A 22,948-nucleotide genomic window follows, 5' to 3' on the forward strand; every position below is an offset into this window, starting at 1 on the left:
AGCATCAAAGCGAAAGGTTTCAGTTAGCTGGACTGAAAGTCAGTTTACCTAAAAGTGAGGGGGTTTTCTTGTAACCAGGTACATGTAATCATGTTCATTCCTGGAAATCAGGCAACCTTGTCTAGCGTGATACAGTAACAAGCTTAGGCGTAGTTTCTCTATGAAAGAAAGAGAGATACAGTACTTTCAATATACTTAACCAGAAACTGGGATTAGGATCCCTGATGGTTTGAAACGATCATCCATGATTTCATGGATAACCTTGAGTCAGAGTAAAGAAACAGACCTTAAACTAATTAAAATCAACTCTTAACAAGAGGAGCCAGCTGAGCTTTCTTGCAAAACCCAGTATCTTACTATGAGCTACCTAGGGAATCAAAACAGTCCTGACAATAAGTGTCAGTATAACTCAGGGATGAGCTACTGCAATTTTTGCTCTCTTGAAGTTTGTACCTGACACCCCACACCTCTGCAGGTCATCACAATGATCATATTAGGAAGCTAAACATACCATTTCAGCCCCACACATCTCCTGCTACATTAAAATTTGAGAGGCAAAGGATTTATGTCCAGTTCTAGCATAGAGTCTGTAAACACAATAGGAGATGTTTTCATTTTTCAGGTAAAATGTGATTATTTTTAATATGTATATTTTGCTTTTACTGAAAAATTCAAGCTGTAAAATAACACCTCTAGTAAAAAATATTCAGTAGTCCCAGGCAAGACCCTGCAGCAACAGAGGAGTTCATACTGAAGTACAGCACGGTGTAAAAATACTTTCACAAAGAAAACTGAGGCACACACAGCCTTTCAATTGTCTTAGATGTTAAAATGCAGTGAAGACATTTTTGCCACATCATCTGTACTCCTATTTCTTTCTGTGAAACTGCAAAGACAATAAGCAAGGAGCAAATATATTCCAGAATTTAATCAATCAACTTCCAGGTCTATATGGATGTAGTATTTGACTTGATTTCTACATGTTTGCATTGATTTTTTTTTCTAAACTTCTGTTGGGTTTGAAAGCCACAACGTTATTTTGTTCCTTCAGTACTTTGCTCTGCTCTGGTTTTAGCTGTAGTCTCCAGCAAAGCCTGTTCAAACACAGCAACATCACACCTCTCATTTTCAAACCGCTCCAGACAAAAAGCACTACCTAGTTTTTAAGAAATTGTAGCTATTTTGAAAAAGTTCCAGAATTAAGACACAACCATCCTCTCATGTGAGGAGCCAAAGCAGTAACTGTAAGTCTTCAACATATAATCATGTAATGAGTTTTGCCTGAGCAAAAGATACTTGCAATAATATACCCAAAGATTTCTCTGCTAATTTTACTTTGATCTCCATAACATCAGTCATCAATGAATTCCAAAATTTAATGATGTGCTGCATGAAAAAGTGCTTTTGTTTAAAGTACCTTCCTGAAATTTTTCTGGGTGCCCCAGTTTGCCTTTTGTGAAGCTGCGGAAAAAAAAAAAAAAACAAAAACCAAAAACAACAAACCAGGAAATAAACACTCTCTATTCACTTCCCCAAGCCATTCATGATTATACAGACTTCCACTGTAGGTGATATTATGTCCCCTCCAATCCCCTTTTTTCCAGACAGAAAATTTCCTATGCTAATTAGTTTCTGTTTGTACAAAAGCAACCCCAAACCTCTGACTGCCTTCACCATGCCTCTGCGTACCCTAATTCTACTCAAACAAAGCAAACAAAGTTGGACATGGTACTCAAGAAGTAGGCACAGCAAAGATTACACAGTGACATAAGGATTTTGTTGTTCTCTGTTTCCCTCTCAGCAGTCTGTAATGCTCTGTTTGCCTTTCGGACAGACACTGAGTGCTGAGTGAGCTGCTGCTGTTTTCAGGGAACTACCCACAATCAGTCAAGATCTCTTACTGAGGGTAACAGCTAGCTTAGGGAACACTGCTGTCTTTTTCTCATGTATCACTCTGTACAAATAATTTCCCTTTCTCTACTGATCATTTACTTAGCATCACGAATATATCCTCCAACTGTCTGCATTCAGCATTGAATTTTACTAGTTTGAATAATTCTGCATATTTGCAAATTTTGTCTTTCCACGCTTCCTTTCAGTTTCCAGCTCATTTAGAGGATTATGTTGAATAGCTGAAACTCCTATAGAAACCCCTTCTTCACTCCACCAGTAACTCCCCTCCACCCACAGAAAACTGACCACCTAAAGCAACTCTCAGTTTTGTGGTTTTTAATGAATTATCAATCCACAAGAGGGCTTCCATTTTAACCCAAAGGAGCTTAGTTTCTCTAAAAGTCTGAGAGTAGCTGCAGTGGAATAAATACTATTTATAGAATACAAAGTAGGGCTACAAGAAATAAAAACACATACAGGTTTCCCTACCACTTTTCATGGGCCCTACCACATCACTTGCTGAGAAGGGAATGGACAGAGCATATGGACAGTTATGCCCATGCAGCTGAATCCTCTGTCAAACATCCCATACTGCTTTCCAGTGATATCATGTGGTCAACATCAGGCAGGCAAGTCAACCACACACTCTCTTCTGGATGGCCCCAACATCACATGCCACAAAAGTCTATAGACTGTGTAAACAATGAAGCTACAGGCATCCACGTCGTCATCACTGCTCTAAGACACTGCAGACGTAGCCAGAAAGACTTACCTAAACTGTGCTCCTGCATAGCGGGACGAGACTCATTGAATGTGGCTTTCATAATCTAGGTCCTCACAGGTCCTACAAAAAAATTCTACGTACACGCACTGCACAAGAGCAATACTGATCTCCAGCCTTAAATAAAAGGGGAAAGAAAGGGGACACAGGACAGTTGATATGAAAGGTCCAAACAGAAAATGCATTTTTAACATTTCAACCTCCTCCTGGCACCAGTTCTTCCTTCATGAAGCAAAGGGATTTTTCCCTTTTATTTTTCTGAATGACTGAGTTCTCTTGGTAATCAGCCCAGTTAGGCTTTATTATGTAAAGCATCTGGGATTTGAAACTGGGATTCATAAGCAGAGATGGCAGCATCCTGTTTTTGGCAACACCTCACTCTTTCACAAGGAGAAAATTGTTCCTAGATTCACAATCTCAAGGAATACAAAGAACTTTGCATTGTACAAGTCATTACCCTGCAAATACATGCAGGAACAAACAGTAAAAGTATTTTCTTTTTAAAAACTTGACACTCAAACACTCATACAAAGCCAGAGTATGGGCAAGGTTCATGCAGGAACACAGACTAAAGAAGACTTCAGATGTACAGGAGCATTTAATAGAGAAACTCCACCCAAACTATGCCTTGTTTACTAATCCATTAATTTACTGAATCTCTATCAAGCCCTCAAGTGTCAAGCCAACCTCAATAATACTCTCCTTTGAGAAACTAAGTGCCATACAGAAAAAAAGGTCTAGTAGCTGCTCTCCACCCTCCCTTATCTGGGATGTCTGTTGGCCACACACAGGGACCAGGCCAAGGACGTACTCAGAACAAGCACTCAGCAGTAGGGGAAAAGCTTCACACTCACCCTCTTTCTACATAGGTGGCTCCCCTTTCTTTCCGTTATTGCTCAGGCTCATGGATGAGAAGTAGTAGATGATGAAGTGCAACATACTCATTTCTATTTGGTGGTCTTTTCCCCAGTTCACCTTAATCTTGCTACTGTCCAGCTCCCAGTATTTTCAGTCTTCTTCCCTAAATATCTTTCCCCCTTATCAATTGCAATCTAGCCTCTCCTTTAAAAAAACAACTAAAACTCAAAATTAGTTCTTAAAGCTTCGCTCAGCCACTAACTCTTCTACAATTTATTTCTTTCATATCCTGTATCTTAGTTTTATACTAGAGCAGGAATCCTCATAATTCTGTAAAGTTTTGTAGTTAGATTCTTCAGCCCGGATGAACTTAAAATGATTGGCCAGATCAAGGGTTTCAATACTTTCAAGCATAACAGGCAGAGTCGTCTTTTCCCTCAACCTCCCTTGCTTGTATGAAGTAAATTAATGAAGCATCATCTGAATCTCTTTCACTGATCTTCTGTGTTCCGAAAGAGTGCCAAGTTTCCCAGTAACTGCTTCATTCAGTTTTCTTCTTTATCATCCTCTTTTGCCACAGGGGATTAAGTAATCACTGTAAAGCCAACAGCCTTGAAACACCTCCAACTGTCCCTCTCCGTTAAGGGCTGCTCCAGCCCTTTATCCCTCTCCAGTCTTAGGACCTAAACTACCCAGATGTGCCCGCAGCTGCACTCCTCTAAAAGCAGCCATGGCAATGAGTGAATGTTGCCTTTTCACCGGTGCAGTGCCAAATAAGACCCTACCTTTCCAAGTTTACTGAGATACCTTCATAGATGAAGGAAGCACTTTCTATGGGAAGTATACAGGAGAGCAGGGAAAAAAACCTTGCTGCAAATATAAGTAAAAAGGAAAAAAATGAAGTATCACTGTTATTTTCTTCCTTGAAGCATCTCCATGGTTATGTATAGTTAAAGGAAAGGCCACACAAGGGAAACTACTCCAATCCCTAAAAAAAAAAAAATGAAACCACTGTACTTTAAACATAGAAAAAGGTGGAAATCGAGGAGCTCTTGTTTTAGAAGAGCAGATATTGAAAAGTACCACGGTAATTAAATAGGTGGTAAAGTCTGGATGCAGAGATGTCATAGTCATATTCTCCCCCAGAGTTAGTATTCTGTATTTAAAGGCAGAAAATAAATTGATCCAGAAAACATATATCTTTACACATATCTTTTGTCTTCACTTGTCATGGTCGTTTTCTTTTCAAAAGAAAGGTAGGGTGAGGAGTCGTAAAATTAGTTTCCGCCCCCCCAAAAAAGTCTGTTCAGCATTTTTTAAAGCTCAGACATTTGAGGACTCTTGAAAAGTATTAGACTAAATCAGTTCCTTTTCGTGTGTGTTCAGATTTGGAGTATTAAGTCCAAATTTTATTACATGCCCCACTTTGTAAAAAACACCATTTCAAAAGTAGTGGCCCATACACATAAAAGTTTAGCAGGTCTACCACTCAAGAGTCAGAGCTAATTTAAAACATTTTCAGGAAAGTAGTCTGTAACAAAATGTGGTATTTAACTGTCACTTGTAATTGTTAATTTTACATACATTCAGCAATATGAAAAGTATTCAGAATAAAAAAAGCAGGGTACTTTCAGGACCATTCAGTTTGATTGCACAGAATAAAATTGAAGTCCTTACCCCCTGAGGAAGAGGCTGACAAGTTTTAATCAGAGATAAAGAACAGAGTAGAAAGATGTCAACTTTAATTCAGAACTTTTTTTAACAGGATGTATCTTAAAACTTGACTGTCCTTTCTCACTTGTACATCTTTTAAAATGTAGTATTTGCTGGAGTTTTACAGTGACAGAAAGCTTTTTCCCTTTTTAGAAAAGAGTGCAACACTCAGGGAACACACTGAGGACATGGGAAAATGCAATTTGTGATTGGTCTGGCTGATCTGCTCACCTCTGGCAGATGTGACACACAAACCCCTCCCCCCCCAGGCTACTTACTATTCTGCCCTGGGTGCTGGCCTCCCTCCTGGACTGCACCACAAGCACTGTTAAAGCACTTGGCTTTATCTTGATGCAGAATAGGAAAATTTAAGAAGTCTTAAGAAACATCCAGGGATAGGAAAATAATTTCCAGCAACCACACGGGTATTTAGCCTGCAGCCAAAGAGGCCAACCCGCGAACAAGATCTCAGTCTTGCTGCAGAACACTTGCCCTCACTGCAGGTCCTTCAATGGTGCCTTTGTGTCTTTCACAACAGAGCTTGAAAACTTCTTTGTGTATTTCTTTAACAGGCCAATTCCCTCATCTATTTTATGGCATACACTCCTCAGTAAATAAAATAGCATTTTTTTCTTAGTTTGGTTATTTGTGTTGATGGATGCTTAATACAGGAGAGAAAGACCAGGGCATATCTCATCAAAAAGTGGTCAAAAAGTGGCAGAAGGTTCCAGGTAGGGAAAAAAAAAAAAAAATCCTCTGAAAGTAGACAATTACAACTTTTTTCATTTCCTGACAAGCAAAAATGACAGTTCACGGTGATTTGGGATTTTTTAAATTAGAATATGAAATAGTGGATTTTCAGATCCCGTAATTATTTTTTCATTTAATATTCTTCACAGAAGATGCTACTTCCCAAACCAGATGAATTAAATGGATCTTTCCTAGGAGCTGATCTTCACAATACCTCAGTATATAAGGGAAAACGACTGCACTTCAGTTTACAGTTTCTCTCCCTTCATTATGGTAAAGCTGTCAAAGAAAAATGCCATCTAGGCTTCTTTATATCGTAAGCCACATCCAAACCACCATTTCATGCTTTCTTAAAGTAAAAGTTCAGCTTCTGACAGTATTACCGTTAGTTTTCTTGAAGGACCACAGTCTGGAATAGTTAATGCTTTTGAAAGAAAAATGTAAGCATGCTTCTATACATTTCCTTGTTATTTGATTATGTACTGCTGTTGTTTTTTCTTATTTTCCCTACTTCACTCTTACAACTATTTCCAATCCATAACATGGATTCTTTTGTCAGTGACAACCTTAATGCAATACTGTTTATTTTCACTTTCTTTGCCTTTAAAATGCAGTAAGAAGAAGTGCTTTTTTACAAACCATTTACACATTAAAGGTTGCACGGGCTTCAATCTCAAATAATCTTTTAAGCTTTATAACATCTGGATACTTTAAAAAACATCTTTTGAGTTGATCACAACTGCAACCAAGAGCTGGTTCCATAAATTCACAAAGATTAAAGGCTCCCAGAGAGACTCATCCCCAGAGCACAGTACACCATTTCCCATTCCAACTCATAGGACATGTTTGTTTCTAACCCTATTCAGTGCTGTCAGGTCAGCTGCAGAGTTATTTGTAACTAATAACCTCCCAGATGTACCAACTGGTGCACCAAAATATCTTCAACACTGGTATTCTCAACAGGTGCTTTGTAATCATGCTCTTCTTGCACTGTATTCTGCTGTCCACTGAGTCATGTCATGGTTTATGGCACCTAAACAAAGTTTCAACTGAGATTTCCACAAAATTCCAAGTTCTGTATTCCAGCCATTTCTCAAGTTCAAGTTTCTTTTTGCAAAGTTTTGCTCTCAGAGTTCTTCTCTTTATGAGAACAGTTTCAAGGGGCTGAAAATGACTCACTCCATCTGCCAGCTCCCCGCAGGGACTCAGCAGAACATCAGTGCCATTCTGTACACTTACCCATCTGCATTTACTCATCAGATGTAACTACCACATCAAGACTAAACTGTAGCACAGTTTCATCAAAAGCTCAGTAGCTGAATGCCTCCTGAAACACAGTTCTACAGCCTGGACGTTCGAAAGACGTATCCACAATGCCACTTTTGGTTCAGTTCCAGTCAGATGTTATTTATGACTACATAGAAAAAATATGATGACAATAACAAAATCCAGAAGTACATAAAATTTTCCAAGAAAATAAAGGAAAAATACACGAATGTGTCAGACAAAAACCACAGCATCCCACACTATTTCATTGTATATGGTCATATATTTGCCATAGCATGCAATGCTTCTGCGTGATTAACGTCAGGATGCTAGGCCTGGAAAGGACTTCAAGGAAAGAAAGAATTATGATACCATTTGTCCCTTTCTAAGACAGCAGGTCTATAATGGACCAGTCTCCAATCACGTTCCTGTACACTTCATGGTAGCACCTGGATCTCTGAAGGAGAACATTTTGATTCTCTTCAGCATTCCCATCTGTGATGTGAGTATTTTCAGAGACAAATACTATCAATGTATCAGCAGAGCACAGACAAGCAGCAGGGAGAAAAGGAAGGTGAGAATTATGAAAATAATATAAAAGCTGTGATTCCAATGGGCAGCATATAGAGGAGGTTTGAGGATGTCAGATACCATGCACTGGAAGGCCTGAATTGAAACTTTAGCATTACCACACCAACACACATGAAAAAGTCTCTTTGGTCCTTAGAGACCAATCTGCATGAGCATCCCCCCTAAGATCCATTTACTTCCTTAAAGATCTTGACCAACCCTTTACAGAAACAGACAGGCATTAAGTATATGGTCTTCTCTGCATCTGTGGTTATTAGTACAGTTGGATCTGCCACTGCTAGGATCACCTGCTACAAAAGCAAAAATCACTAAGTCACGTTGGCTGGAAGGCTCTACTGGGTAAAACCAAAGAAATGCATCAAAATAAAACAACCTAGCAAATAATGTTTGAAATGATGTTATCAAATACAGAAGTCAGATAGTCTTTATCCAAAAGCTTTCTATAACACAATGTTATCTGTAAAAACTGAATGGCTTTGGTTGGAAGGGACCTTGAAGATCATCTAGTTCCAATCCCCCTGACATGGGCAGGGACATCTTCCCCTAAATCAGGTTGCGCAAAGCCTCGTCCAACCTGGCCTTGAAATCCTACTTCATCTTTCTAAATATCAGATTTCTCTTCACTGTCACAGATATGTGCGAATGGCATGCCTTGTAGAGTAATTAGCAGTGGTGTGGTAATAGACTGCAGGCGAACAGCTCTCAAAGTAGTAGTAGTCATGTTATTAGATAGTTTAATTTTATTGCTTTCATAGGATTAGGCAGCATGCTGTTCAAGGAACCGCACCTTTTGCTTTACAATAGAATAAATATTTTTGTATTAATCTTCTAGGTTTTTAAATGTGTTGAGGCAACAAGAAGGGGTAGGATAGGATTCAGAAGATAGATGAGTAACAGCTGACATACAAATAATTCTTTCACTCTACTTTTACCCCTTTCCTTCCTCTCCCCCTGACATTTGCAAGAGTATTTAAACTTAAAACTAAAGACTAGTTTCTCATGGAAAAGACAGTATCTGCCTGTTCTCCCCACCTCCTCAATCCCCAAATAGGTTCCGTTTGTACACATAGAGCACATGGACCATTCTAATGTAGTTCTAATGTAATAGATGCAGTAACTTAGAGCACCCAAAGCAAATAGTAATAAAAGAAAGCCCATGAAAACTTCAAGTTCTTTCTACAGAGAGAACTTTTAAAAAGATACTTCAGCAATGACAGGCAACATTATCCATGGGGGGAACACAGTTAGGTCTTAGATTCAAATGTTGTTTAATACTCATGAATAAAACTCCAAATGCAAAGGGCCTAAGTAGCTCAACTTATATATAAATTCCTGTGAACAGCTGCCTCCTTTTAGAGAGGAAAAGGAGTTTATGAAACATTTTGAAGTTCATTTTAGCAATCCCACCATGGAATCAGTGCCAGATGTCTATCTGACAAGATACAGCCAATGTTTTGTCAACATGTGTTAAATGTTTTTCTATACAGCACAGTCTTCTCAGTACTATATGTTATTTTTCCAATATATATGGGAAAAGGTTCTAACAGGACAGTCACAAATGTGTCTTCTACCTCATGTACTTGTGACCCAGGTACATACATGAACCTATGTTAAACATACCTGCTGAAAAATCTAATTCTTATGCAATACTTGCTTAACAGAGCTTCTCTTTCTTAAAGTACAATAATGCAAGTAAGTTCTAAATTAATTCTTGATGATATAATTACACAACCACATTGTTGCACAGATTTGGTTTTGGCTTGAACAGCTGAAGCTAATCACAAGCATCACTAAAAATCTTCTAACACAATATATGAAATCATACTCTTCTCACAGCCAGAACAAAAATACTAATCTGTGAGAACACATACATGTATCCCATATTGAATTACTTAAATAAACTACAAATAAAACCAATATCCTGCCAAAATCCTATTATGAGGCAAATGTACCAGCAATTTCTTTCAGAGCTCTCTGATCTCCAACTCCAAAAACCAGCTAAGACTGCAACAATATGCAAACAGTAACACTGAGCTTTAAAAGGCAAGACTTTAATAATAAGCCTTCAGAAAACTAAATGCTCTAAGTAAAGATATATATACACACAGAGAGTCCACATTTAGGCTTGCAAATACCAACCTTTCTTGTTTTTCTGGCCAAAATCCAATGCATGTTGCACATGTCCTTTGATCAGGTGTTTTATGCGAGAACAGCGTAAATGACACAGCATTTGAGAAATAAACGTAGTAAAAACATCCAAGTGTGCACATTAAACTCTTCTCAAATACAGTAAAATTGACAGGCTCAGAACAGTGTATTTAGCTTTTGCAGTGAATTTGTTTCCAAGGAAACCGAGAACTGCAGATGTTTTCCCATAGAACAGGGAAAGAAAATTCATGAGTGAGATTACTTGTTTACTCAATATTTAATTCACACAGTTTTTCTGATCAATAACGAACTATTCCTCAAACTCTGTTAGAAGACTGCACTGCATTAAAAAATAATCTAGAAAAAGCTTCCTCCATAGATAACCTTACTGATCAGGTGCTGCTAAAGGAAGCACACCACCTTTAAATGTTTTCCTCTTTATCCTTTTTCAGTCTCTTCTCCCAAAATGACCTGCCTCCCCTGCTTTGTTGCCTTTAATAAAAGCACGTAAAACCTACCCTGCATCATGGGTTTTCATCCTAAAAGATGCTCCAATAACTTGGCAAGGCTCCAGCTTCCAAGAAACTATGTTGACTTGGAGAGGCTACAGGAATGCCTATTCTTACCATATGGAATAGCTTTGCAAACTGTATTGTGCTATAGAGCTATAACCATGACTGACATGATTTATCCTTCTTTGGATGAGAGAACAAAATATAAATATTTAGTAAAACCATAAAGGGGATGTAAAGTAGAAAATACACCTTCCCTGCAGTTCTTCCACTGGACATTAAACCTATAACTCAAAGTTACACACAAAATACTTACTTCTCATTTATGCTGCAGATTCTCAAGACAATATATATAAATGAAAACATTATGGGCACTGCATTTTTATTTTTTTTTTTTTAATTAGACCTCCTTCCTTTGGATAAGATACTGGAACACTTATCATACCTTCCCAGCTCAGAAAGCTTTTTTCCCCCTTGTCCTCTTGCAGTGTTATTGACTCAACAGCAACATCTACTGGGCATGGAAGGGCATGATTCAATTTCTTAAAAGAGATTAAAGGGCCAGGCACAGTAGCAAAAAAATACTTACAGCATCTATCTCTGGATACTTTTGCATTCCAGTCACTGCAAAGCCAGAAGTGAAAGGAACAAAACTTTCAAATATGAAGTTGCTCTCTACTTTTCCTCCAAAAGGAAAACAAACCCAACAATAAGATGGATAAAAGACTAGCAGTGACTTTTGGTTGCCATCTGGAGACAACATATTTATATTATATCTTCTAGAAATATTGGGCTAAACAAACCAGTTGACAGGAATTCTGCCAGTAAGAGTATTAAAACAATCATCAAGTTCATGCAACAAAGAGGTTTACTATACACCTTTTTTATCTCTAAATCTATTTTGTTAAACAATTACACAGAATAAAAAAAAAAAACAAAAACAAAAAGCCCCAGCAACAGTGACTAATAACCAGCCAGATCACACCAAGCAGAAGTTCTTCAAAAGTTCATGGAGAGCAAGATGATCACATGTGGACCCATTAAATGCTAAGAACAAGAATCCCAAAGGACTTTAGCATGATGACACCCAGCATTTGTCTTCCATGATAGAACCTACCGGGGTCTAAATTCCCTAAGTGGAGCACAAGAAGAATAGAGGCCTTGTGAGAGGGACACAGGACAATCTAAGCAAGCCAAAGAAAACGACAGAGGGGCAGCTCAGCTTTACCCCTTTCTGCCCTTCTGCAGAAACTGGTGTTTCATCTGCCAGCTGAAGGACACACATCTTGATCAGGGATCACAATCACAGCCCTTGCCCGCCTTTGAACATCTGTGCAATTCCTTCTTTTAAAATGCTATCAGATGAGAACAGGATCCCTACTCCAAGTACTGCTTATGTACCATATATCAAGTGATTACTTATTAGAGGTATAAATTTTACTGGAAACCAAGTGCAAAACTCAAGACTCCCATTTTACAAGTTAGAGCCTCACTCAGTTGGCAGAGAACCAGGTTTCCCTTTGCCACTACCCACTCTGGTCTAGTAAATCTTGACTCTTTCATGAGCCTCATGCTGGGCTTCTTAACCCAGGAGCAGCCCAGCAGCCAGTTAGCTGAGCATGCACCCAGCCCTCTAAGCTGAGAAGGAAACTGAGGAGTCCTCTCTTTTTCTGAGCAAGTGCTCCCGTCACTTTGCTATGACATATGTCAGGAATCCCAACACTTCTGCATCCAGCCTGTATGAAGCTGACCATTCTACCTTTTGAGAAGCTCAGCAAAGTGTATACTGGGCACACATAGCAGCTCAAGAGCACGGCACACACCAAACTGCAGACAACCTTCTCAAGAAGGCAGCTCTGGACAAAGTCAAGGGTACTCACCAACCCCACGAAGCTCAATCCTCACCAGAAAAACTACTGAAGGAATTACGAGGAGAATAAAGGACACCTTCTTGGACTTAAACACCTAAATACTATTGAAGTCCCGTGAACACTGGAAATGTTCTTTCCTGCACACATGCTGCTGGTGAGTCTCTTCCTTTGCAGTGCAGTGAAAAAAAGCAAGCCCAGCAGCCCCACTAGTTGGTAAAACAGGAAAATAACCCAGTTGCTCCCTTTGGGACTGGTCCTGGCTGCACAAATGTATGACACTGTGATACCTTCTAGAATCTCATTTATAACCCTCCTATGTAAACATGTTTTGCAACAGTGACAAGAGCAGGCACAGATGATTTCTGTGGAATGAAACATGCCAAGGTATGCAATACACCACATTGTACTATTGCTGAAAGTTATACTGAAATTATACAAAAGCACAGTACAGCACACAGATGGAACAGCAAACTTCAACACACAGTTTGGTTCTAGAACATTTATATAGCATATGTTCTATGTTTCACAAAATAAGCAATAGGGCGCGGAAAATGTAAAACAGCTTCCTTAACATGTGTAATGGGCCATTTTTGAAGTATTCCCCACCTCCCCCCAACTGCAAGCCCTGCCTCTGTGGAATAACAAACTTTTAGCATTTCTCCTGGAAAAAACCTCTCCTCAGCAGAATGCTAGTGAAGAGGCCTGCTGGCAGCATTAAGAGAACTGACTCTTCTTCTAGGCCCATGTCCTGGTTTCAGCTGGGACAGAGCTAATTGTTTGTTTCTTTTCCTTCCTTCTTAGCAGTTAGAATAGTGCTGTGTTTTGGATTCAGTATAGGATTTGATATGAGAAGAATGTTGATAATGTACTAATGTTTTCAGTTGTTGCTAAGAAAATAAAGGACTTTTTAACTTCCCATGTCCTGCTACCGCACAGGTACAGAAAAAGCTAGGGGCGGAGGGGGAGCGGAGCACAGCCAAAGCAACAGACCCAAATTGGCCCATGGAACATTCTATATCATCTAATGTCATGCTCTGTATACAGTTCATCAGGAGGCTCCGCTTGGGTTTTTGGGATGGTGGTTTCAGGATTCTCTGTTCTCTGGGATCACTAGTCAGGAATGGGCTGGGCATCAGTCTGTTGGTAGGGAGCAATCACATTGTGCATATCCTGTTTGTATTTTCTATTATTGCTATTATTATCATTTTAATTTTTATTTTATTTAAATTATTAAATTGTTTTTATCTCAACCTATGAGTCTCCTTACCCTTACCCCTCCAACTCTATCCCCCAATCCCCAGGGGTGGGGGACTGTGAGCAAGTGGCTACATGGTGTTTGGCTGCCGGTTGGGTTTAAACTGCAACAGCCCACCAACCTTGTTCCAGTTGGATTTTCTGGCAAGTCCTGACAGCATTACAGAGGCCCCAATACCTTCTCTGCACATACACAACCTCATGCATGTATCCATGCACCTTACTAGAAACAGCAGCTGCTGGCAAAAAAAAAAAAAAAGCTTGGTTTTTTAATGACCTGCTCCCAACCTCACAACATTGATGTTGTTTCCCTGGAACCTTCACCTTTTGGACAGGTCTTCTTGGCAGCAGTTAATCCCAGGCAGTTTATATTCCACTCACTCCACCATTCCAGTGTAACTGGTTTTCCCCAAGAAGATTCTTGGATGGAAGTCACATGTGCCACAGGGATACCACAGAACCTTCCCTCCCTCCATCCATACACTCAGTAATTAGCAAAAGTACATTTCCCCAGGTAAACCTTTGCAAAACAGGTCACAGAAATTTGACAGCAGAAAGCTTAAACTCACAGACACATTATCACACTTATTTCTCTCCTCTAGTGTAGTAATGGTCAATGGAAAATTACTCTGTTCAGTAATTAGATGACATTTTAAGACTACAAGTAATAATCTAATTATGTGCAACACAATTTTAAAGAACCACAATTTTTCTAATGTACCTTATGATCAACAAATAGGTTTAAGCAGATCTGATAAGCTGAGCTGAGAAAACAAAACTGCTCACTAAGTAACTTAAATTGCATGTCCAAATTAAATAAACTCTCTTTAGCCTCTAGCAATTAAAATAAACACAATATATTTAGCTGGAGGAAAAGGTTTTCCTTTGACAGCTGGCCATTTAACTAATTCTAGTCAACTCTAAACCAACACAATTTTCAACAGCAAAGAAACCCAGCCATAGTTCCTAGATAGCTGTCCATTTTAAGTGGTAGGAAGATTTCTGTGCATGTCCCTTGTGGACATGAACATTTGTTGTAGCTACAGGAAAATGCAAAATAGACTTTAAAAAAATCACTTAATTTATTTCATTATTTTCAATTATTTCTGTTATCAAAACTCCCTCCTCCTACGTAGTGAAGTTTGACTCTAAACACTCAAAGAGAGTGCATTGATTAACTCCAGCAAATCTGTGCATTTCAGTGAAACCGCCCTGACTAATTCCTCAGTGCCAGAGGCAACAATTGAACCCAACATCTAATCTGGGTATTGGCTAGAACAGAGGGAAAGCAATTCATTACCATGACAAATAGTCCAGTTGGAAGCCAGTGAGTCAATCTAACTCACCACTTTTTACCCTACAGATGTGTATGTGACACTAAAATGATATTAAGGCAGCACATGAAAGAAACCTTGTAGCTCAGATGGTTTCTGTTGCACCTATGCAAGACCTAATGTTCACATGCCCAACTTTTCCATGTTCACGGCTTTAGGAGCGAGTGCCTAATCCAGCAAGCAGTCTGCCCTTACAGAAGCAGAGGCAGAAACAAGCAAGGAGGAACCCTAAACTTGCCATGCAACTGCTCTTTATTACATAGGGGGCACATGAGAGGCATGAGATATCTAAGGTCACACACTACCCTGTCAGAAGAATAAGCCAGTATCTATAATATAGCTTGTTTCCTCCTGTTTAGATATTATAATCAAGCAGATTTACAAAGATATCCACTGCCTACAGATGCAGAAGAATGGGATTTACAGAATGCCTAAACAGGTTAGACATGTAACTTCTCCTGAATTTCAATTACGCTGTTGCTTAGGCACTTTTCCAATTTCTTTGGAGCCACCTGAGGCACCAAAAGCACAATGGTACTCATGTTAGGAACTAAACAGAATTGACAAAGCTTTCCTACTTTAGTTTCAGCAAGTATCTAATGCTTCATCCTGCATGGGGAATATCTGAAAAATGAATCATTATTTAAATCAGCAGAGAAAGATTCTTCATATTCAGAGGTATCACAAAAGCTATCAATTGCCATAACAAAGTAAATGGTACTGCTTTCTCTTTTGATTAAAAGGCTATATATTTCAAGTAGATTATAAACAGACATATATAACCACATAATATTAAAATACATACACACAATAAAGTTAGTTTAAGTTTTACTAGCTTAATGTTGCTAGACAATAACTTCATACCTCCCAACACAACATAAAAATGCCACTACTTGAGGAAACTTGAAATTTCAGTTTACATGCATCACATCTGACCATGAAACACCACACAGAACAAAGCATGTATACCTTCCCCCTAACTTAATCTTAAAAAGTCCTTGCTTCTTTGTACAGATTATGGGTGTTTGACTTTCCCTTGGCAAGGAGCTCTCCAAGCAGAGAACAGGCAGCAAAATGAAGGCAGACAGGCTGGCAGAGCTCCAGCTATACCTCCTAGGTTCATGTGATCTCACAGCTAACAAGAAACCCCAGCCAAACTTTCTGAAAAGCAAGAGACTCTCTAGGAAATAGAAGAGTAGAAAGGGGAAAGTAACTATGCTGTGGCTGGGCTGCCTATTACAACAGAAAACAGGGAAAAAGTAGAAGGAATCACAGCAATGCAGCAGAAGTATTTCCAATACACTCAATACAGCATTAAAAGTTGCAATGGATCAGTGTAAGCCATTCTAGCACACAGTACTTTCCCAAATGGGTTCAGGGAACTTTGAAGAAAAACTAAAAATGCTTCCATGCTTTCACTATAGCTGCACATGGTACCATAGGTTCTTCGACTTTATCTTAGTGGCCAGGCCACTAAAAGAAAAAGAAGTCTAACAGTTAATAAAGGCTAATAGTAATTTCAGAATTTCAGGCAGCACCTTTTCCTGAAAATATATCTTTTTTTTTTTCTTTTTTTTTTTTTTTTTAAAATCTGTGTTCCTCTCTGTTGCTGGATGAAATAACTCACACAGGGAGGAAAGCAAACAGCAGATGAGCTGAAAATGCATCAAGTGTGGCACCAAATTACAGACGTATATATGCACACATACATTCACACACACACACTCTGAATTTTATTGTTGACATTGCTGAAATACCTCTCCATAGCTCATTTTATCTGGCAGTGCCTTTTTACACTAATGGAGCTTTTCTGCTCTAACTTCTTGAACAAGAAGTTATTTTTATATATTCCATATTTGCCGCAATTCCCTGGAAAGAAGGAATTAGAGTAAGATGTTTAATATTAATTTCATTTAAGAGGCTGGTTAACCTTCATAACTTAAAAGTCTTAAGACAAAAATCCTGACAAGACTCCCACTGATTATAATCAGGTTTGGATTTCATTGCTCTATTACTTGAAAGAGCAACACAATACAGATGAGGTTTATCATGCAAAGGTTCTCCTTTACATGTTGTTAGACTATTCCAATTAGCTTTAAGAACGTCTCATTTGGATGAGTTAAACTCATAAGAATTTGCCAAATTCCTTCAGTAGAAATTCAGTTTTAAGAAAAAGCAGCTCTTTTAACTGACACATAAAAACATTGGCTCAACACGTGCTGAGACTGATACCAGTCCTACAGCTGCCAGTAAATGAATAGGCCTGTAAAGACATTTATTTATAAAACTGAGTTCCACTGTAAGCAAATTGCCTCAAACACTAAGAAATGCTAGCTGTGCACCCATAATATCTGCTATATCTTGGACATGCACTTCAAATGAATCAAGCTACTAGTACCAAACAAAAAGTTCAGCATGGATAAACTTAAAAGCTCCCACAGTAAAATCCAGCCAGTTTTTTAGGGACAACCCACTGTCCCTAAGCAGACAAAGAGAAGTATATAGCAAAACAAATATTTTTCTCTGCCAACAGTTATGGTGATGCCAGTTCTATGTACATAAAAAAAGAAAATGAATCCTGAGTGCCCCCTCCTTGAGCATTATGACAGATGCTACCAAGAACAGCAATAGGTCCCAGCTATGCGCTGGACCGTGTATCACTAAGTGGCTTGCTTAGGGACTCCTGCCCGTTTTTTTTTTTTTTTTTTTTAACGGCCTTTTTTGATCATGAGCTACCTAGTATCTGCATGAATAGGCTGAAAAGTCTGTAATGACATTTTCATTCCACAGATGATGTACCAATGTTAATCAGATGACAGCATGCTGTCATCTGAGTGACAGTGTCACTCCCATGAAAAAAAGCGGTCTTGCTGCACATGGAATTCTAACACAGAAGAATCTCCGACTGCCTCACAAATTTTGGTCTTAACTTGACATTTTAATCATTGGGTTTTTTCCTGAGTATGCAAACCACCTCATCAAAAATACTTGGCATGATATTCATAGCCTCATTTTCTACATACATCTGCTAGCTGTATTAATCTAGTTTATAAGTAATCCCTTGAAAAAAGCTTTTCATCAAGTTGTTACTTGAGGCATCCTGTAATGTATACAGCTTTGTAAATTAAAATTAAAGTTCTAGTGAGATATTGAGTATGATAAATCTTCTCAAATATAAAAAAGCTCCAAGAATCAAACTACTTTCCAAATATACTGCATAAATGGAGGACTTCTCCCCAGAAACGTACTGGCACTCTTTTAGCTATACCAATAAAAGCAGTTTCTAAGGGATGACTAAGTTTCTTATTTTTTAGTTAAGATTTTTAAAAGGCTGTATTTGTAGACATCAAGGAACAGAATGGACTTGATCCAAACAGCATTAGCTATCGTTTTTCTGAAAGGTCACTTAATTTGAAAGAGTATAATTATTATAACAATGAATGCCTACAACGTTTCCCTCATACGTTACTACTGGAATCTGTATTTATACAGTTGTGACTAGTGAAGTTATACTCTGGGTTCAGGATGTACAAGTGTTTAAGAGACAGCATGTTGCTGGTTTTTTCTCCCTCTGATGCAGGTGACAAGTCATCAGTGGTCTTAATAATGTAACCTGACCATGCTGTTCCAGACACTAATGTTGTAGCAGATATACAATTCAGTCATAGCTGTCAGCCTCATTAATGAGTGGTGCCTAAAAGGGTTTATGTATGGCAACCAATGCAATTTAACATTTTGAGATGACACCAAGCACATTTCTTTCCAAGAGCACGTGAATGTAACAGATGAGTGTTTCAAGCGCCTGTAAATGCAACAGCTGATGACAGTGTTCTTACAAGTGCGCTTACAAGTATCAGAATTGGCACACCAGTGTCACTGAGCTGCCTTGTAATTTCTCGTGCAAAAAACCTAGCAATCATTTAAAATGGTAAAAAGACATCCATTTTATAATTTTAAATGCTTAAAAAAAAATATCTATTCCTGAAGTATGTCTTCTCAGGTAAGTCTGGACCAGGAGAGACTTCAGACTTCACTCAGCATCATCTATATCCTTTGATTCCTCAAAACCTGGGTATCCATAGCCATGATAGTCCCCTTACTTTTGTAAAAGCTTTAACTGTAGCACCCTCATGGCTGTTTGTTGCATCACCAACAATTACAGTTTCCAAGATGTCACACTAGCAAACCTTGATACCAAAAAAGGTTACCTCAGCTTTCCTATTGCTTTAGCATCATGGCAGGAGGCTAAAAAAACCCCACCAACTGTGTGAAAAGATCATATTTCAAACAGATCTGAACTGAACAGAAGAAAAAAAATTGAACAAAGAAAAGGTGTCAACTCTTTGGAGATGACTGTCTCCAGAGCAGAAAAGCCCCATTCCGAAAGAAAACATCTGTAGACAGGCCTTCAAGCACAGCAATCCTGAAGTTCAATCCCAAACAGGTAGAACATAACAGACATGGAGAAATTATAGAAATACTGGATTTCTAAAATGTTTTTAAAGAGTCGTGAATGTCTTTCACGCCTCCATCCTTTCTCCAAGATCCTTCCATTTTCCAGCCTCTTCTGATGACAAGAGGGGGAAGGATGTATTACACACACACATACTGGTAGGACGTTATCGTGCTTCCATCTCAGCTGTGCTCTGCCTCAGGCTGATTTTTGCTTCCTTCATCTGTCACTTTCAAGCTAGACTTTTAAAACTTCCAAGATGCAACATGTTCCCTTTGTGTGTACACTCAAACACAATGATGATCTGATCTTAATTATAACTTCTAGGAAAACACTGCAGTAAAAATATTGCTATTAATATAGTATCAATAGCATAGCAGATGAGTTCCTGGGGAGGGGGAGGGAACAGAGGCGTTAAAACTTCAGCAACAGCAACATATGGTTTAACTAAGAAGAGCATCAATATGGTCTCCATCCTACAGTACTATTAGTCTGCATGAGAGACTTAGACCTTTCACATTTGCTTACAGAAGCCAAAAATAGAGAAGGAAAAAGACTCCAACAACATTGCTGGAGTTTATTTTCTGCAGCAGCATTTCTCTTGCTGCCTTTTTCCACCAGAAGACTACAAAGTTTAGCTTCACAGAACAAGGCACTATGGTTTTCCTTACCAACCATAAAAATACTTGCTTCTTTTCCTGAAATAAGTATACGAACAAGTATTAGAACTGGAGCGAAACAACTGCTCATTCTACCACATAACAAACATACAAATTGCCCATTTTAAATATTCACCATGTTATGCAGCTGTAGTTTTAAGAGTAGATTCTTTTTAGCAGTCCCTTGACAAAGTCAAAAAATATTAACATGCACATTGCATCAATCAATAATTTGTTCAAAAATCCAACACCCAATAAAATGGTGACAAACACAATGATTCATTCAATCCCCAATACCAGCAACAGTATTAGTTATGACATGGAAACAATTTTCACATTGAATTTGGTCTTAAAGTTCAATAACTTTACCAGAAAGTTATCTGCAACTAAGTTTTTCATGCCTAGCTCCGGGAAAGCTCCTTTCCCAGTCTACATGCTGTTCTCCAAGTTGAAAGAAAACATACATTTCTTTGAAAACTACGTCCCATTCTTTCCAGACATAAAGAGTATGATCAGGTGCTTTTCAGTTTTGATTAATGGCTTGCAATTCAGCTGGCGAGCCAGGCGTGGGTGTAATAATCAGTGAACACTCTGCTACATCTCCAGCCAGGAAACTTCATCCAGAACTTTTTTCACTAAACTTCCTATTCCTTTCACATGCACTTCAGTGATAGAGGGACAGCAGCCACAGGTAGAAGGTGAAATTAGCATAGTCAAGTGCAGGTTATATAGGCAGTCCCATATCTATGAAATATGTATATACACCCCATTCCTGGTCCACCTTCACTGTTTTCATTCTGATCTGTGCAGCTTCCTAAGTCTCCTCTGTAGGTCAACCAGTCAACCACTGAGTCATTATTACACCAAAAAAGAATACACACGCACCTTAGTCTGAACCTAACACAACTCTTTCCTGAATTTCTGGAGAGGAGTAGCAGCGATTTTCCATTTAAAATCCTCCAGATGACACAAGACAAAACCACTTTTCCTCTCACTTCATACTCCAGGCCTGCCTTCCCAGGACTTGTTTGATTCTTCTTTCACCACAGAAGCACTGTACTAAAAAAAAAATCTTCCTGAAGTCTCTTAGCTAGCTTAAAGGACTGAGATGGAATCATGTAAACCTAGCTCACCTCCAGCAGTGGTTTGTTTCACTAGAGATTTCATTAAGAACAGGCTAGAGACCTGTGAAAGAGTGAAAACTCTTTAGTCTAACAACCTCCATAATTAGGTCTAAAACGTTCTCTGCAGAAATCAAGTTACCATTTTCTTGTTCTTATTCTATTAGATATGGACAACAAGAAAAATAAAACAAGCAGATGTCTACCTTCTTCTTTAACTTAAAAAGATCTCCACTAGAAAGCCAGAATATGTGTTTTCTATAGTAGTCTAGATACACCCTCCTTATTTCCTCAGAAGTTGTTTTTTTGTAACCCTCTGACCAATCCTGACATCCTCCTCTGGAGTTTCTGCATGTTTTTTTTGCATCTTTCCTTGTTGCCCTCAAAAGAAATCTCCTATTCTGGCCAAGACCTCACTAGTACACAAATAAAATGATTACTCTCTAATAACTACTTCCTGTTAGCCAGAGCAGAATATGAAACATCCTGTAGTAGCACCAACATCTTTAGCTCATCCAGGCTGAAAGAATAAGCTTTTTTTCTTTTATGACAAAGGAATCATATCCTATCTTGTAATTGTACATTAAATGCAAAACTTCACTTTAGCAAATATCACCTTTCTAGTTTTGGATTCTCCTTCCAGCTGAGAGAGGTTTGCATGAATATGTGTAGATATTTTTTAATTACCTAGAGAGTTTTTTTAACATTTATGTAGCAAAATGAAATGAAGATGTGATAATAAAGATCAGTTGCTATCAGATGCAACCGCTAATCAAATTATAGAATATAGTCTATCTGCACTAGTATGAAGGCAAAGGTCACATAGTGCATATATATGAATGCAACAACTTCCTCCACGGGTAAATCAGATGGTACAGGAAAAAATGTATTCTTAATTCCTGTAACTATAAACAAGCACTCACTACAGTTTTCTGGATATGGATCACAGCAACAAAAGCAATGTGATAAGGTGCGGAGGTATTTTGTACTTGCTTCTCAGCAGTTTCTCTAGAGTATGATTTTAAAACTGTAGGAAGGTAGGTCAGGTTTCTCTGGGATGACTATTTTTTGCTAATCAATTAATTTATGGAATTATATTAATTTCTTATAACAAGCATCAGTCCTCCTGAGTAAAGGTCTTCACTCTTCACTGGCTGCTACTAAATGTTTGTTTTTGTGGTGACATCACCCTCCTCCAACTCAGCTATTCCTTTAGTTGGGCTCCCTGCCCTACTCTCATTGCTAGTGATGAGACACCACTGCTAAAATTCTTAAAGCCATCAGTTCTCTCCTTAACAGTTTGGCAGACAGTTGGAAAATTTTCAAAATATACTATTTTTTTCTCACCTGCTGTGCCTTCTGGCACCTCCTGCTTATCTTGCACAAGCTGCATGGTATCTGACACCACAACCTGATGGTTTGTATCTTCTTCTTTCTCTTCATTAGACTGGCTGGCTGTTGCAAAACAGTTGCAGCTTCCAGCGTCTTTGCACGGGATCAACCTCCAATACCAGTAGTCAGACATGAAAATGCTCTAAGTTAATTTCTGAAATTGAAAAACAAAGAGAAAATCATTTACTGCAAGCAGTAAGAAAAAAGCCTAGCTACTTGAAAGAAAGGGCTCAAATAATATTGACTGACAGTTACATACAGGTTATCATATTTTTGATTTAATTTAAAGAAAAAATAAGCAGCTTATAATAGCCATTTATGCTATCATTGTCAGTTAATAATAGCCATCCAT

The 22,948-nt window shown here is 38.5% G+C and overlaps 1 protein-coding gene across 5 annotated transcripts in view; it reads right to left on the reverse strand.

The window, feature by feature from the left end:
- The window catches only part of MCF2L (MCF.2 cell line derived transforming sequence like), a 163,255-nt gene that overhangs the window by 131,006 nt on the left and 9,301 nt on the right, over positions 1-22,948 (reverse strand). For all 5 annotated transcript variants that reach the window (XR_012633896.1, XM_074910014.1, XM_074910042.1 and 2 more), the window contains exon 3: positions 22,552-22,750. Coding sequence is in view for 4 of the 5 variants with exons in the window: in XM_074910014.1 (XP_074766115.1) it covers positions 22,552-22,729 (178 nt within the window). In the remaining variant the exon portion in view is untranslated. The remainder of the gene's footprint in view (positions 1-22,551; positions 22,751-22,948) is intronic.

Source organism: Athene noctua, chromosome 1 (genome assembly GCF_965140245.1).
Source record: "Athene noctua chromosome 1, bAthNoc1.hap1.1, whole genome shotgun sequence".
Lineage (NCBI taxonomy): Eukaryota > Metazoa > Chordata > Aves > Strigiformes > Strigidae > Athene > Athene noctua.